Below are 18738 nucleotides of genomic sequence, written 5' to 3' on the forward strand. Positions count from 1 at the left end.
CAATGTGCCTCCAATAAGTTGTCACTCCATGTTTTTCGTGGTCTTCTCACTGATCGTCTTCCTATTGGAACCGTCTCTCGCCGACCTTACTAACTACTCCAATGTACTACTCTCATAGTATCTTGCCAGCGATTTTTCGAAGGGTTTTCATATCTGCTGTTTCTCGCATTCTTTTTGTCTTTTCTGTATTAGGTCGTGTTTCTGCCTCGTATGTTATAATTGGTCTGATGACTGTTTTGTAAATTCTGCCTTTCACTCATTTTCCGATATTTTTATTTCTCCATATTGTTTCATTCAAGCAACATGCGGCTCTGTTTGCTTTATTCACTTAATCTTCCACTTCTGTTTCGAGCTTTTCGTAGGTAGATAGTGTAATGCCTAGATATTTAAGCTCCATGACTTGTTTTATTCAAGCTCCTCCAGTTCTAATTTACATCTTAATAGATTTGCTGTTATTACTATGCATTTGGTCTTTTTTGGGAAAATTAACTTATTAAATTTTCTAGCGGTTATATTAAATTGGTACAGCATACGCTGTAAATCATCTTCACTTTGCACTCTAATTCGTACATTTGAATCGATCGCAGGCTATCGTTTACAGAGAAAACCGAAATTATCAATTTTTGTTGAATTATTAAAAACTCATTAAAAATTTAATACTCGTTAAAAATAACATTTTATAGTCCAGTGAATTTTTAAATAAACAAATTAAATTGGTTCCCCCATTATGGAGGAACAAAGTTCATTAGGGACGTCCTCTCAGACGAAAGACATAGTGAATAATGAAGATAGTGTAATGGAAAATAATAGTTTTCAACCTAGTGCTACTTTGCCGATAGAAAAACAAAAGGATATTAAATATTTCAACTTGGTCTCAGATAAGTACAATTTAGATAATATTTGGGTTTATATTGAAAAAATTGGGAATGAAAGTGGTCTGTCTAGATTGCACCCTATGGCGATAGGTCACCTACTATTTAAGACCCTGAAACTTGCACATATTAAAGAGATAAAAAGCATTGAACGTAATCGTATAAAAGTTTTGCTGTCATCACGTTTAGAAGCTAATAATCTTGTCAAAAATAAATTGTTAGACGCTCAAAATTTAAGAGCTTACATTCCAAATCACTTGTTGGAAGTTAAAGGGCTTGTAAGGGATGTAGACACCCAATTTGACATTAATTATCCTATGGAAAACATTGAATCTATTTCCAAAGTTTTAAATATTTATAGGACAAAGCGTAGAATCCAAAAAGAGGAAAAAATTGAATACGTAGATACAAAAACTATAGTTGTCACCTTTGAGGGTAATATTCTACCCAACTATATAGGTTTGAATGTAGTTTATTTTCCGGTAGATCAATTTATTGGTAGGGTCGTTCAATGCTATCGATGTTTGAAATTTGGTCATGTGTCAAAGCAATGTAAAAGTTCCCAGGAATGTTGTATTCAATGTGGGCAAACTAAAACTACTAATCATACTTGCGATAAAGCTATGTATTGTATACATTGTAAAAGTAATGAGTATGTTACAATATCAAAAAATGTCCCTTTTATGAAAAACAAAAAAAGATTAAAATTATAATGATCGAACAAAAGACTACTTTTTTAGAGGCAAAATATTTGTGTGAACAATCATTTTCTGGTGTTATGAATCAAAATTATTTTTCTTTGCTTGAAAATAATGAACAATAATTTCCTTCGCTTCCAAAAATTAATAAAAATTCTGTCTCCACTCAGCTAGGCCCACAGATCAATAAAGCGCGCTCTCTAATATCTTCTCAATTGAACAATAATTCACATGCATCTGTAGGAAAGAAAAGGAAACTAAACTCTCCTATCATACAATCTCCTATTCATAAACCTATCTTTCCCTTTACATTTGGACCTGCCCAGCCTTTACCGGCTAATCCACCTAAACCCAATTATAACAAAGTTGAAAATAAAAATCAGTTGACAAAAACTATAACAAATTTTATAATGAACCTCTTAGAACATATTCGTTCAATTGAAGACATAAAAACGTTAGACGATAAGACTATAATTAATGAATTAGAATAGGTTTTAAATACTTTAAACAATAATAGCTTCTAATGGCTGTACAAAATATTTAAAAATTGGTCAATGGAATGCTAGATCTATTATGTCAAACAAAAACAGTTTAATGCAATACGTAAACAATAAAAAAACTGATATTTTGCTAATTAGCGAAACATGGTTTAAAAAGATTCCCATTACAGTTTTAATGGTTATAATCTAATAAGAAGAGATAGGAAGGAAGACCGGTTTGGTGGCGTTGCGATTCTTATCCGTACACAGTAACCTTCAGTGAACTTAAACTAAATTATAACTTTAATTCTGATATTGAAGTTTGTGACATCAAAACAAACTTTAAAAATATTGAACTCAATATATTATCTATATACAAACCTCCTAAATGTAAAAGTACAGTATGTGATTGGGCAAATATATTTTCACAGGTCACTGGTTCAGTAGTTATAGGTGGAGATTTCAATGCGCATCATACGATTTTGGGATCTAATTATAATGATGCAACTGGAATACAATTTATTAAAACTGCAGATGACTTAAATTTTACAGTAATTAATAAAGGAGAACCTACCATTTTAACTAAACCAGATCAAAATAAATCAGCTATTGATGTTACTTTCGTTACAGCTGATCTAGTCAATAAAATTAATTGGTCTATACATACAGACACCTTGGGATCGAATCATTTTATGATCTATATGGAAATTGCCGACATTCATTTACCTGAAGAAATTATTCCTAAAAGTAAATGGAATACAAGAAAGGCTAATTGGTCCATGTACGAAATTTCAGCAGAGCAATTTTTCAATAACTATTACCAAATGGAAAATACGTCGGACAAATATAATTTTTTAATTGATTGTATAAATTATGCAGCTCAACTATCAATTCCACAATATAAAGCTTATAAAAACAAAATCAGAAATTCTCCGCCGTGGTGGAATACAAATTGTGATAACATTATCAAGGAAAGAAAAGAAGCACTTTCAAATTATAAGCAAAACCGTAACTTTGAAAATAACTTAAAATGCCAAGAGAGCATGGCTAAAAGTAAAAAAAAATTAAAGGAAATAGCTAAAGAAAGTTGGAAAAACTTTGTCTCAAACTTAAACAAAAACACTCCTTCCTCAGCATTATGGAATCAAGCTAGAAAGATCAATAGAAAACCAATTACTAATCCAACATGTCTTAATGATACATTAGTCGACGAAATTTTTGATCAAGTTGCTCCTCCATCAGTCCAATTACTAAAAAGCTACAGTATGCTTCAAATGAACAAAACCATTTTTTGCTAGAACCTTTCAACATTACAGAATTAGAATATGCTCTTAAAAATCGGAATAACACAAGTCCAGGTTTGGATAATATTAAATATCCCATGATACAACACCTTCCAAAAATAGCTAAACTCTTGCTGTTGGAAATATTCAATGAGATGGTCAAAAATGGGAGTTTAGTTCCTCAATTTCAAGATGTCATTATAATAAAAATACTGAAACCAGGTAAAAATCGCAACGTGGCACAATCATATAGACCTATATCTCTTATGTCATGCCTTCTTAAAACAGTCGAACGAATGATAAAACAGAGATTGGAATGGTGGTTAGAAAAAAAGAAATTACTTCCCAACCTTCAATTTGGGTACAGAAAAGGAAGAAGTACTTTAGACGCCCTTTCAACATTAGTGGTAGATATACAAAACACATTTACAGACAACATTTATTTACCTGCAATATGTATGGACATAGAGGGTGCATAGGTTAGAGTCTGTCTAGATATTTTAGTTGAAAAATTAGTCAAAAATTTCCAAATACCAGCCCAACTAGCAGGAACAATATATAGTTTTTACTCATGTAGAAAGATATATCTCAGAGCACATAACAGTAGTCTCATAGGTCCACGATACAATAACTTGGGGCTGCCCCAAGGATCAATATTGAGCCCTTTGTTGTTTAATTTGTACACTGCTGATCTACATAATAGCCAAATTGAAAACTGCACTTTGAAGATTATACAATATGCTGACGATTTCCTTGTATACTCTTTTTCAAAAAAATATGATAATTGTATACAAACATTAGGTAAAATGCACAACTTGTCAAACAATTGGTTCCAACAAAATGGATTTGAAATTTCCACAAACAAATCTAGTGTTTTGCATTTTCACACGACACAACTTACCAAATATTGATAAATTACAATTAAGCAATCATGAGTATAGTTTCCAAACTTCTATCAAATATTTGGGGATGATACTTGACCGAAAACTAACAAGGAAATCACATATTGAGTTTATGCTAAACAAAAATGTAATCAAGGAATAAATTTTTTAAAATCAATTTCAAAAACGTGGTGGGGAGCAGATGTTGAAACATCATTACTTTTCTACAAAGCTTATATAAGATCAGTCATAGATTATGGTTGTGTACTCTATGGCTCTGCATCTGATCGGGTCCTAAGCAGAATCGACGTAACACAAAATACAGTTCTGAGGATTTGTTTAGGTGCTATGAAATCAACTCCAATTAATGCGTTACATGTCGAAGCTTTAGAGATGCCACTGAAATATAGAAGAGAATAGCTAAGTAAAAAAATTATTATGAAATTACAACATAAAGATCCTTCCCTTCATATAAAAATAAGCAAATTGAATGAAGCTGATTTGACGAATAAATATTGGAAACACAAGAATTCACCTCCACTTTGTGAAGCTTTTCGCAGTATGTCAAACTTTGATGTTACTTCAAATCCAGACGAAATCTTAGATTTTGAAGATTTTACTTCGTTATTACATTTGGTAAAAGTAATTAAGCCAAGTTATCATGAAAATGCATCTATCAGTCATAACATCTTAAGAAGTATCTTGGACGTTTTTTCGGAGTCTATAATTATCTACACAGATGCGTCGAAGTCAACGTTTGGCACTGGATGTGCCTTTTGTGTTCCATCAAACAATACAGAAAAAATGTATAAAATAAATAATACTTTCTCAATATTCAGCGCTGAGGCAATTGCAATTTATGAAGCTTTATTATATTTTATGAATACAGAAAATAAGTCTACAGTAATTGATTCTGACCCAATTTCCGTACTGACAGATATTCACACAATAATATTTCCAAGTCATAATTTAAAAAACTATATCTTCCAAATTAAAAAAATACTTTAAAATCTATAAAAAACGAAGAGAAGTGCATTTCCTATGGGTTAAAGCACACATAGGTATCACCTGTAATGAACATGTTGATTTATTTACAAAAAAAAACCATCACACATGGATCGTTAACCCGACATAGACCTTCTAATCCAGATATATGTGCAATTGTTAAAAATGAAGTTAACGAACAATGGAGACGAACATGGAACGAATCTAGCAAACATAGTTCCTCTCAATATGCGATGATTCAACCTAAAATGCCTACTGAGTACTGGTTTAAAAATTATTCCGTTCCCCGCAGATATATAACTTCCATTATTAGAATAAAATTTGGACACGCCTGTTATCCTTTTCATTTGGCGAAAATTAACATTTTATCTTCAAATCTATGTCTAGACTGTCAAAAAGAGGGAGACTTAAATCATATATTTTTTGAGTGCTCAAAGTATACTCAACAAACTAATAAACTAATTGAAAATTTATTAAAATATATATTTCCACCTTATAATTTATGTTACCTATTTTCTCTAAATAGGAAAAAATATATGACTGTTTAATGGAATTTATTTGTAAAAGTAAAATCAACCTTTAAGCATTATCCACAAATGATTATTTACCTTTGTTTTATCCCATATGTATTTACCTCCTATCCGCGACCAAGTCTAGTTATGTCTAAACGAAATATCTTGAAGGGTCCCTAGACGAGAAGAAGCAAGTGACCCTGTCTTATTCCTACCTTAACTCCTGAATACAATAATTGCAATATTAACAACCACCTTTACGGTAACTTTTCCTTATCTTTCTTATTTTTGTTTTGTTTTATATTTTTGAAATGTATTTAGATTTTAAAATATACTTATTGTGACTGGCTGAGCGGCGACAGCCCATGCCAAAAAAAATCTTCACTTTGAGAGATTAGTAATGCGTCATCTGCATAACAGATTATTTTAAGTTGTTTTCCTTCCATTTGTTATCCTTTTTTAATTCTTACTTTTTTTTATTATCTCATCCGTGATCAGGTTGACTCCGGGAGTTTCCCTGTCTTATCTCATTGCCAGCTTCATATGGGGCAATTAGTTCTTCTTCTATTTTTACTTTTATTGTGTTGTTCTGATAGATATTTTCAACCTTTTTATTTATTTCTAGAGGTATCTCCCTTGCGTACAATAAATGGATAACGTCCTTTAGTTTGACTCTGTCAAATGCCTTATTAAGGACTTCCGTGATGTTCGGTCTTCTTCTTCTTCTTGTGCCACTCCTATCGGAGATTGGAAATCATCAAAGTCTTCTACGTTTCCTTAAATAATAAATCTTCACGTGTTTTTGTGTCTGCTCTCTAAACATGTCCAAAATATTTTAATTGTTGGAGGTGGACTTTACTGGAGAACCGTTTGCTGACCTATGGCTCATTTAAAATTGAATTATTTATACTGTGGTCGATCCGTGGAACTCGTAACATTTTTCTCCACGAGAACATTTTAGTGGCATGTATCTTCTTTCCGCTTTTATTAGGAACCAAGATTCACATCCGTATATATTTACACATGGGGAATACTAAGCAGTTGATCAACGTCATTTTTAGAGTTCTTGAAATTTAAGAATCCTTGTTTATTTTGGCCAACTTTCACAAGGAGGACTTTTGCAAGATCACATCTACGTTTTATTTCTTCCAGTAGTGACCCTGTTTGTGATCAATGATCCGATATTTATATAGGCTCCTAATCTCGAACTGGTCAATCGTGGTTATGTGTGGATGGTTGTTATGTAGTCTATTCACTATAATGATCTTTGTCTTTGAGACGTTTAACTGTAGACCAAACATTTGACTTTTGTTTTCAACCAGTCGTATGAGATCAATTAACCTTATTGATTATTTGCAAGAACGGCTATGTCATCTGCCATTATAAATGTTTATTATTTAAATTTGGTTATTCTATATCTAATCATTTCAGTTAAGCTTCGACCCCAAAGTGATCTGAATTTGTGTCTGCATGATAACCTTAATATAATAAGATTTAAGTTATTAATAAATACAACTTCATGATATTTTACTATTCAATTATACTTACGTTCAAGTTATAATTGTAGAAATGAATTTCGACTCAATTCAAGCTTTCTGCTTAACCCAGGTATAACATATCAAAAGGCACCGCCAGGAAAACATTCCACTTTGCGGTTCAGAGAGCCCATATGAAACGAGTCTTTGTACTCTATGCAGAGTACGGCATTAACAAAATAAGAAAATCTACGGTTTCGTTTTGATTAAAATCTGTCTTCCTTCATCCCCCGATAGCACTATTTCTAGGTCTACCTGTTGTCAAGGAGGCTCTAAGGAAGACAGATTTTTACCATTCCGACCGTAGATTGTCGATATAAATTAAAATAATTTATATCGCAGTATGGATAGAACGCCCTCTAACGGGGAATAAGCGAAATGAATTTCGACTCAATTCAAGCTTTCTGCTTAACCCAGGTATAACATACCAAAAGGCACCGCCAGGAAAACATTCCACTTTGCGGTTCAGAGAGCCCATATGAAGAGTCTTTGTACTCTATGCAGAGTATGGCATTAACAAAATAAGAAAATCTACGGTTTCGTTTTGATTAATGGAATGGTAAAAATCTGTCTTCCTTAGAGCCTCCTTGACAAGAGGTAGACCTAGAAATAGTGCTATCGGGGGATGGAGGAAGACAGATTTTAATCAAAACGAAACCGTAGATTTTCGTATTTTGTTAATGCCATACTCTGCATAGAGTACAAAGACTCGTTTCTTATGGGCTCTCTGAACCGCAAAGTGGAATGTTTTCCTGGCGGTGCCTTTTGGTATGTTATACCTGGGTTAAGCAGAAAGCTTGAATTGAGTCGAAATTCATTTCGCCTATTCTCCGTTAGAGGGCGTTCTATCCATACTGCGATATAAATTATTTTAATTTATATCGACAATCTACGGTCGGAATGGTAAAAATCTGTCTTCATTAGAGCCTCCTTGACAACAGGTAGACCTAGAAATAGTGCTATCGGGGGATGGAGGAAGACAGATTTTAATCAAAACGAAACCGTAGATTTTTTTATTTTATAATAATTGTAGGTTTTAAAGAGGATAACGTCAACATCCACTTAGTGTCAGTAACACGTAAACAATTAGAAATCAATAGCTGTCGTGTTAATAATAATGGATGTAGTCATCTTTGTCTTCAATCCCATAAATCGATAATTTGTGCATGTCCAGCTGGATGGGAGCTATCGGCAAATGGTTTTACATGTAATAAAAGGTTAACCTGCGACAATAAAAAGATGCTTTGTCCTCATTCCAATACTTGCGTTTTGAAGAACTTAAGGTGAGTTTTTTTATATACATATAGGCAAATATTTGCTATTACTACTATGTGATAATGTGATGCTACTACTTTCTTCTTCATGAGCCGTGCTCGATTATCGAGCTTTGGCTATCAAATTGGCTATAGTAATTTTGTTGATGGCAGCTCGGAGAAGGGATTTAGAGGATCTGTTAAGCCATTCTCTTAGGTTTCTAAGCCTTGACGTTCTTCTTCGACCTGGCCCACTTCTTCCGTCTACCTTGCCTTGCATTATTAAATGGAGTATATTATATCTCTCTGTGTGTCGCATAACATGGCCAAAATATTCAAGTTTTTTATTTTTTAACTATTCTGGCGAGTTCCGTAACTTTTCCCATCCGATGCAAAACAACTTCGTTACGAACTCTATCCACCCAACTTATTCGTGCAACTCTCCGGTACACCCATATTTCAATGGCTTCCAGTTTCTTGAGAAGTAAAAGTCCAACCTTTGACATCATACAAAAGAGTAGAGAACACATAACATCTCACTTATCTAATTTTCAGACAAAGTAATATTGTTTTCACATAAGAGTTTCTTAATCTTAAACAATACAGCTCTGACCTTCTCTATACGTGTTCTAATTTCTTTGCTTATGTCTCAGTTCTCATTTAGATTACAACCAAAATAGGTGATACTGTTAGTTTTCTCCAGTTGTTCACCATAAGCTGTTACCACTCTCGGTTTTTACTGACAACCATCACCTTTGTCTTTGGGGTGTTTAGCTGGAGTCCATGTTCATGACCTGTTGTGGTAATCCTATTAACCAGATGTCAAGGCTCTTAGTAATTGCTTGCAATAGGGCTTTTCATCGATTGTAATTTGTTTCGAGCTTCTGTAATATATTGTATAATCTGTGTATAATATTAATGTACACGGATTATACGACATATGACCGAAGTTCGAAACAAATGATTGTGAATGAAAAGCTCTGTTAACACCGTGTCATCCGCGTGTCTCAGAATAATTAATATTGACGCCATTCATTTTGATGATTGCCACAAACATTAAAAATAATCAAAAGTTATTTTTTTTTAAATAGTAATGTTATTAGTAATTGGAAGAAGAAAAATTTCTTGTTTCAATTATTACTATTCGACTTCGACCTTTAACATCATTATGAAATATAAAATATGTCCTAGATCAAAACTTTTAATATGTGTGAGTCGAATACAACTCATCTTTACCACTAACAATGTATTAGTATGAAAACTTTCCTACAATACACAAATTGCATTTATATTTCAAATCCTTCTAATCTATTAAGATACCTTTTTCTTCATCTTCCATGGCCGCTATCGATCGTTAAATATCAAGTTTGCTACCATACTCGCTCTCGTAACTTTATTGACAACAGCTCTAAATAATGATTTAGTCTTAGAGTTTAAAGCAATGATGTTCTTCTTCTACTAGGCCCACGTTTACCTTGGATCTTTCCCTGAATGATCAGATGTAAAATACCATATATTTCAGGGTGTCTCATAATGTGACCGAAATATTCCAGCTTGCGTCTCTTTATTAAATTGACCAATTGTGTTGTTTGATTCAGCCGTCTAAGGACTCAAAGGCTTCCAATTTTTCCCACTTTTTAACCTTAATGATCAATTGAAGAATATTGGGACCGTGCAAGTTGAGCAAAGCGACACCTATTTCTGCGCTCTGCACTTTTATTCGCACTTTTAATTGTATTGACCAATTACGTTAGTCCTGGTTGCTGGATAGTGTTGCCCAAAATCAGTCTTGGTCTTGCAGTCTTGGTCTTGTTCTTGCGTTTTTGCAAGACCAAGATCAAGACCAAGACCGCCTAATTTGAGCAAGACCAAGACCAAGACTTACCGTGCAAGATTTGAGCAACAACAAGACTAAGCCTGCAAGACTCTTGCGTCTTGCAATAATTAGAACTGAGGGTCGTTTTATGAAGCATGTATATTACTTTGGGTATATTCTTAGGTAGGTACTCTATGAGAAGCAAAAAAATTTGTAAAATTGGACTTATGCGCCTTACGAACAATACCATAAACAAACATACATTCTTCGCTCTGAAATTAATTGTCCAGGTTTTGAGAATAGCCGCCCTCTATCCTCTATTCATAAATTAATGTATCGAAACTTTTTAAAAATATGTCATATGCTGATAAAAATTATACCCCTAATAAGTAGTTCATTTTTTTCCTTAATTAGTTTTCTAAGAATTTAAACATCACAAAAATCATATCGATATTATATAGAATAATAAGACTATTATGTATATTTTTTCTGCTGAGTGTGACTTCGATAACAAGACAGACTAATAACAGATAATGCTGTGCCGGCTATACCTTGTAACCAAATACCCAAATATTTAGTATTTAACGATATTATACTGTCTACGAGGCATTCAACAAAGAAATATTTACAGTGAAATACATGGAAAACAAAAGGACATTTATAAGCTGTTTTTTCTGTAGGTAGTTAAATTGGTCATTTGTTTTATCAATCGACTGTCCTTTTGTTACTTTTTGGTTGATATACACTACTCCAAGAAAATTAAAAACGGGTCATTTTTGGTGTCTCGAATTTCCTAAACTTGTTCGATTTAAGTGGTTGATAATTTGATTCTTTATTTATTTGATTTTAATGTTTGATAATAATATAGCCTTATTCGTATAAATATCGCTGTAATAATATTGTTTCTAGACAGGTAAATTGTCATTGTATACCGGGTGTATCAATCAAACTGTATTTTTTTTCTCAAAGTTCGCATCACCCTGTGGAATATTCTCTCATTTATAAAATATTGAAACTAAAACCCAACTATAGCCTCATATTTTCTTAACATTTTGTTTTTTTATTCATTCGCTTATGTGGATAATAAAAAGTTAGGTACTATTTTAACTAGCCATGTTTTTCATCATTACAGGGTGTTTTTAAATAAGTATGGCAAACTTTAAGGGGTAATTCTGCACGAAAAATAGTTTAACACTTTGCTTTATAAATGTATGTTCTCAAATGCTTCGTTTCCGAAATATTGGGTGTTAAAATTTTTCTTACAAGCTGACGATTTATTTATTGCTCTAAAACCGGTTGAGATATGCAAATGAAATTTGGTGGGTTTTAAGAGGTAGTTATTACGCATTTTTGACATACAATTAAGAATTTAATATTCACCATTGGCGCGCATACGGGTAACATGACCCGTTTGTTTAGAATTACCCCTTAAAATTTGCCATACTTATTTAAAAACGCTCTGTATTGATGAAAAACATGGCTAGTTGTTAAAATACCTAACTTTACTGTTATCCAACATAAGCGAATGAAAAAACAAAATGTTAAAAAAATATCAGACTGTAGTTGGGTTTTAATTTCAGTATTTTATAAATGCTAGAATATTCCACAGGATGATGCTAAATTTGAGAAAAAAACACAGTTTGATTGGTACACTCATTAGTACCGATAAGTTATCGGGTACCTATACAACGACAATTTAACTTCTAGCAACAATATTCTTACACCGATATTGTTAACGAATAAGGCTATATAATATTAAAAACTCACTTAAATCAGACAACATGTTTAGGCAATTCGAGACATCAAAAATGACCCATTTTTAAGGAGGAGCCTTAATTTCTTGGAGAAGTGTATAATTCTCGGTTTGGTATTCGGTACCAAAATGAGAACTAGCATTAACATATGAAGGGCCACGACGGGAAAGAATGATGAATCTCTATCTGCAAGCATTTTCGGTAAAATGAGAAACAAAGTTACATATTCATTGTTTTTACCCCTTGCGTCCAATCTTGTGATTTTAAGATGATTATCACATTTATTTCCCCTTGTCCATTCACAGGTTGATAGTACTCTTTCAAAGCTAACAGATTGCACAAAAATCTCAAAATGACCAAATTGACATTCATCCTTTTTCCCTCTGACCCTTCATATTGTGCACATCTGTCACCGAATTGAATGCTTTTTAAATTACACATTGTCAATGGCAAATACTCGAAAAAATACGTAAGTTCCTAATAATAAGTTCCGTTAGTTGGAACATAGACACGGATCGCTTAGATCGTAGGTTCAAACCCCACCCGGTGTCAGTTGTTTAGATATTTATTAATTTTGTTGGTCTTTACTATGGCTGTGATATTAAAGCTTAAAATTGACCTACTCTGTTACGTTGCTCTAAGATATGTAATAGGCTAATGAGCAACTGCGAGACTTGCAAGACTCTTGCTGCAAGACCAAGACCAAGACCAAGACCTGGAGCTCAATACCAAGACCAATACCAAGACCAGGTGTACTGTAGCAAGACCAAGACCAAGACTCTCTAAGTCTCGTCTTGGTCTTGCATTTGGGCAACACTTCTTCTTCTTCAGGTGCCATCTCCGCTACGGAGGTTGGCAATCATCATAGCTATTTTAATTTTAATTTTTTAATTTTTTTTTAGTTTTTGTGTTGGGCAACACTATTGCTGGATAATTGTCAAGGCCATAGCTCAAAAAAATAATAAGAAGAAAAAATAATATTCAGGTTATGTGATGAAAACGTAAACAATTGTACGTAGTAAATAAAATTAGTTATTAAAATGCAGTACTGCAAGCAAAATACAATTAATTAAATTTACCTTTATATAATAATTGCATAACATATCAATATTGTGGAGCAACATATATATTCTCCTTCAATGACAGTAGATATGAAATGTACGGCAATTTGACAATTTCAATTGACAATATGAATTATTTAAGAAAGTTGCAATATTTCTCCGCTATTCGCGCACGATCGTTTCACGTATCCCTTCCAAGTACTTGCACACAAATAACTGATTTTTCTTGTAATCATTTTCAATAGTTGGTTTTTTATACTTAGGTCCATTTAGAATTTAGAACTCTTCATTTGTTTTTCGTCTATTCTACAGAATTTTATTCAAATTTTTATTCTCCCTGCTTATATAGACTTTAGAGTCCGCGTTTCGATTCCATAGAGAAAAAGAGACCAAACAAAACATTTTACAAGTTTCAATATTAGTTTAATATCGATATGTGTGTAACAGAGTAGACCAATCATCTTGAAGAAACTAAGACCTACTCCACTCTTGCCCTTAATCTTTCCTTGGACGATTAGTTGAGAGATTGCGTATTTTTTCCCTCTCAGGATATATTATCCAATTTTTCGTACCTTGAGTAAGTTGAGCAATTCTCCCTCAATATTTGCTCTTCTTAAAACTTCCTCGTTTCTTACCCATCTGTCCGTGGTATGTGGAATATTCTTCGCAAGGTCCACATTTCGAAGGCCTCCAACTTATTAATGGAAGATATTTTCAAGGTCCATGTCTCCATGTCGTATAACAGTATGGACCATACATAGCCCTTAACCATTCTGTAACGAAGATCGAAGGAAATATTGCGGTTACAAAGTATCGGTTTAAATTTAATAAAAGCTTGTGTTGCTTATTCAGTACGGCATTTTATTTCTTGTTGAGGATGCCACGGTTCATTCACCATCATTCCGAAGTATTTGAATGTTTTCACTTCCTCGATTAAAGCATTATATACTTACAGTTGGACTTTTATTAAAAGTGCACCGTTTCTTATTGCCGTGCTTTCAGTTTTTACAGTATTTATCTTCAAGCCATATATTTTTCCTGTGGTATTTATTTTATTTAGCGTCAACTGTGTATCACGTTTCTTTAGCTGTGATTATCGCGGTGTCGGCGGCGTAACGATGTTATTTATCTGGTACCCGTTAATCTTAACAGCCCAGTCATAGCTTTCAAGTGTCCTCTGCAAAAACATTCTGCGCATAGAGGTTGAACAGCATAGGAGACAAAATACACCCCTGTCGCAACCCTCTTAAAATTTCAAATTCCTCTGTGTTCGTTGATTTGGTCAGCGTCAATCGTGCTTTTTGATTCCAATAGAGATTCTGGATAACTCTTACATCTTTCACATCAATATCTTAGCATTTTTATCATTGCATCGTGTTTTACGGTGTTAAACACTTTTTCATAAGCGAGGAATGTGATGAATATATCCTTTCGTTGGTCCATGAAGTTTGACACAAGCATATTCAAGCAGAATGCTGCTTCGCGTATCCCGAGTCCGTTCTAGAAACCAAATTGTGTCTCGCCGCTTAGCTCTTCTATCTTTCTGAACATATAGTGAGGAGAATACAAAGAAGTACTTTATAGGTCTTAGTCCGACATATAAAATTATTATTTATAACCACACCGTTGAAACTTTTTGTACTTGTTATTTGGGTGGAGTCGGACAAATTTGGAGCTTAGCGCATTATGGCAGTGATGCGTTTGTCTGCCAAGCGGTCACGAAGTTGTCAATTTTATGCAAGAAAAAAATTTATAACCACATTGATCATTTTATTTTAATCAATGGTTTTTATCATATAAAAAGCGAAAACAATTTTGTCGGACAAAAATATTGGGGCATATGACGCGTCGGACACGCTAAATATGTCAAATTTATGAAAATTGTAAATTTATTACCACATGGATAATTTTAACGGTATCTACCATAAAACCTTTTTACAATAATGTGGTAACCTTGTCGGACAAATTTCACGGGGCATATGCGCAGTCGGATGCGCCAAAGATGTCCATTTCCTGAAATTTTTTTATTTATTACCACAGATGTTATTTTTATTTTGTACTGTTTTTTTTACATGTGTAATGCATATTGGATCACTTGTCGGACAGAAATAATGGGTCGTTTTGGTACGATTTAAAAAAAAAAGTAATTTTTATACATTTTTGACTCCATATTATATTACGTATTCTTCGGCTCATATTACCCTTATGCGCGCCAATGTTGAAAATTTTGGGTACAGCTCTACGTCATGCCCTTTTAAATGTTGTACTTAGAGTGTGTACCAATTTTCAGCTATATCGATTAAAAAAAAACAAGAAAAACTATTTTAAATTTTTTTTTTGAATAGACCTCCTCGTCGGTAGCCTAAAAGAATTAAGTTTTCTGTTCGTTTATCCCAACATTTTTATCAGACAATTACATCTTTTGTTTAAGAATATAGTTACTTGTAACCTACCACTTTTGTCGGAAAAATGTATGTAAAGATAAGGAATGCACGAACCCAGCATAGTTTAAAAGTATAGTTTACTAATAAAAATTAAATTTTTTGTCCGACTGTCAATTTGCCCCAATATTTTTGTCCGACACTTTGATTTTTTGATTAAGAATATAATTACTTATAACCTACTAATTTTGTCGGAAAAATGGTTGTAAATAAAAAAAATTCAGAAAATTGACATCTTTGGCGCATCCGACTGCGCATATGCCCCGTGAAAATTGTCCGACAAGGTTACCACATTATTGTAAAAAGGTTTTATGGTAGATTCAGTTAAAATGATCCATGTGGTGATAAATTTATTTTTTTCATAAATTTTACATATTTAGCGTATCCGACGCGTCATATGCCCCAATATTTTTGTCCGACAAAAAGGTTTTCGCTGTTTATATGATAAAAACCATTGATTAAAATAAAATGACCAATGTGGTTATAAATTTTTTTCTTGCATAAAATTGACAACTTCGTCACCGCTTGACAGACAAACGCCCCACTACCATAATGCGCCAAGCTCCAAATTTGTCCGACACCACCCAAATAACAAGCACAAAAAGTTTCAACGGTGTGGTCATAAATAATAATTTTATATGTGGGCCCAAGGCCTATTAAGCAAATGACTCATTAAACTAATCAGTTTATGGACCTTACACCTTGCCGCTTTTGTGATTTAGGGATCATTATAAAGTTTGAACAAAGCCAATCCGTTGGAATGTGGCCAGTGTTATATACGGCATTGAACATTGTTACTAGCATGTCGATGTTGTCAGCCTCCAATAGTTTTAGCACTTCCGTAGTAATGCCATCTGGTCAAGAGGCCTTGCCCAGTTTTGCTAGTTTTATAGCGTACTCCACATAATTATAGCGTAGGTTAGTAGTTGGCAGATTCGGCCTATTATCTGCAAAGAGGGACGAATCTCCTGGGTATGTACGTAGTCTCCTTGATCATTCTCCAAACAGGTCTCGTAGTGCTTCTTGTACACACTTAAAATTTTTTTAACCTTTTTGTGTAGACCAAAGCTGTTCCCCTTTTCTTGTATTGATTTTAATTCTTCACAAGGTTCTTTCATCCAGCTTTCCTTTGCGGATTATTTACTTGACCTTATTGTACGTTAGTTTTCCTTGTATTTCTGTTGGTTATAATGTATTTGAACTGCCAACGTTGCTCCGTTAGTTCATATTTAATTTACATTATGTTAACTGTCTGTTAAAATGTTATAAATGTAGGTGCAATGGTTTTAAAGACTGCGCATTTGGTGAAGATGAATGGGATTGCCAAACTGTTTCCCAATGTTTACCTGGCCAGTATAAATGCGACGATGGACAGTGCATCAGCGAAGATTTGGTCTGCAATCATAGTTATGACTGTAAAGATAAGTCGGATGAGTATGGATGTGCAGATAAAAACAAAAAACTAGGTAATAGAAACATTTAATATTGTCTACTAGAAAAACCTAGATATAATAATCTTTAGCGTTATTTACGCTCTATGATTAGTAGACCAGAGCGGATGTATTTTGAGGTGGATGTGAGAGGTGGCATTCGGATTTTTGCAGATAAAGTTAGGTAATAACTCCAATAATAATAATTGAATTATACGCCCTCTCAAATATACCCAAAACATTAATAAAAAAATTAAAATATTTAAAAATTACTAAAACTATCGATTTTTTTGCTTATTACTTTTAAACGATTCATTTAGTTTTGGAGCAAAATCGTAGCAAAATAATTAATAATATAATATAAATAATGCTAATTAAATTTCGTCGGTATTCAATAGATTCAGTTTGGGGAAGTGACAAGTGACCATAAATTAATAAGAGCAAAAATAGTAATCAATACAAAATTAGAAAGAAACAACCTAATCTTGCGAAAAAGAAAGAAAGTTTCTAGAGAACTTATGCAAGACAGTACCAATTACCAAAAATATTTTTGGTCTAACCCTAAAGTCAATTGAACAATTATTAAAAGGAAAATACATAAACAATTTGGAAGAAACGATAAGAACGAGTGTAATTACTGCAATCAAAAAAACCCATACGATGCCGAAACCCAAAAATAGTAAATTAAAGACAGAAACACAACAGATGATTAAGGACAGAAGCTGCATAGATCGATATTCACTAGAGTATAAGGAACTTAACAGGGCAATCAGAATAAGAATAAGATAAGACGTCAGGACATCAAAAACAGGAGTATGAAAGTGTTAAAAACTCTAAATAGCAAAGGCCGACAACAAATACACCAAATAAATAATAAGAATCGAACCATTATAAACGACAAAAATCAGATAATAAACATTGTTGAAGATCATTTTACAGAATTATATCGTCCAGCTAAGCAAAATAAGAAACCCATGACCCATGATATGGAACGAAGGATACTAAATGAAGGATCTGAAACACTACCAGAAATTACCAACGAGAAAGTTGTAAATGCCTTGAAACAAATGAAAAATGGAAAATCTCCTGGAGACGACGGAATAACAAAAGAAATGATTACAGCTGGAGGTCAAATTACTTTGGAGGCAGTTAAAATCCTGATGAACAAGTGCCTCTTTGGGAGTGCTATTCCAAACTCTTGGCAAAATGCACAGGTACTTTTACTACGCAAGAAATAGTCCTGTCGCCAGGGGGGGTACAACGGCCTCCTGTATTCAGATGGACTTACCCAAGTTTTTTTTATGTATTTTGACCTGTAGAACACGAATTTTTTGGGTAACAGTTGATCCGGATGTCGATAAGATTGTTATAAACCAAGAAGTTGAGGAATCACATAACAGCGATTTCTTGCAAAAGAAAACATTTTTTTGTATTTTTTGGGCCATTCTAACCAAAAAATGTTCCTACAATTTTTTTCGTAGGATGCATAGTTTTCGAAATAAACGCGGTTGAACTTTCAAAAAATCGAAAAATTGCAATTTTTGAACCCGAATAACTTTTGATTAAAAAATAAAATAGCAATTCTGCTTACCGCATTTGAAAGTTCAAGTCAAATTATACCGGTTTTAATTATTTGCATTGCTAAAAATGTATTATTTTATTGTCCAAACAAAGCTATAAACACCTAGTACTTGAGTGATGTTTTCAATGATTTCTCA

General features: G+C 33.3%; 1 protein-coding gene across 1 annotated transcript in view; it reads left to right on the top strand.

Annotated features, from left to right (window-relative positions):
- Positions 1-18738, top strand: part of LOC126890264 (putative vitellogenin receptor) — a 244250-nt gene that overhangs the window by 129633 nt on the left and 95879 nt on the right. Inside the window, exons 11-12 of the mRNA XM_050659122.1 lie at positions 8299-8548; positions 16866-17056. Of these exons, the coding sequence (XP_050515079.1) occupies positions 8299-8548; positions 16866-17056 (441 nt within the window). The remainder of the gene's footprint in view (positions 1-8298; positions 8549-16865; positions 17057-18738) is intronic.

This window comes from Diabrotica virgifera, chromosome 8 (genome assembly GCF_917563875.1).
Source record: "Diabrotica virgifera virgifera chromosome 8, PGI_DIABVI_V3a".
In the NCBI taxonomy this organism is placed as follows: Eukaryota; Metazoa; Arthropoda; class Insecta; order Coleoptera; family Chrysomelidae; genus Diabrotica; species Diabrotica virgifera.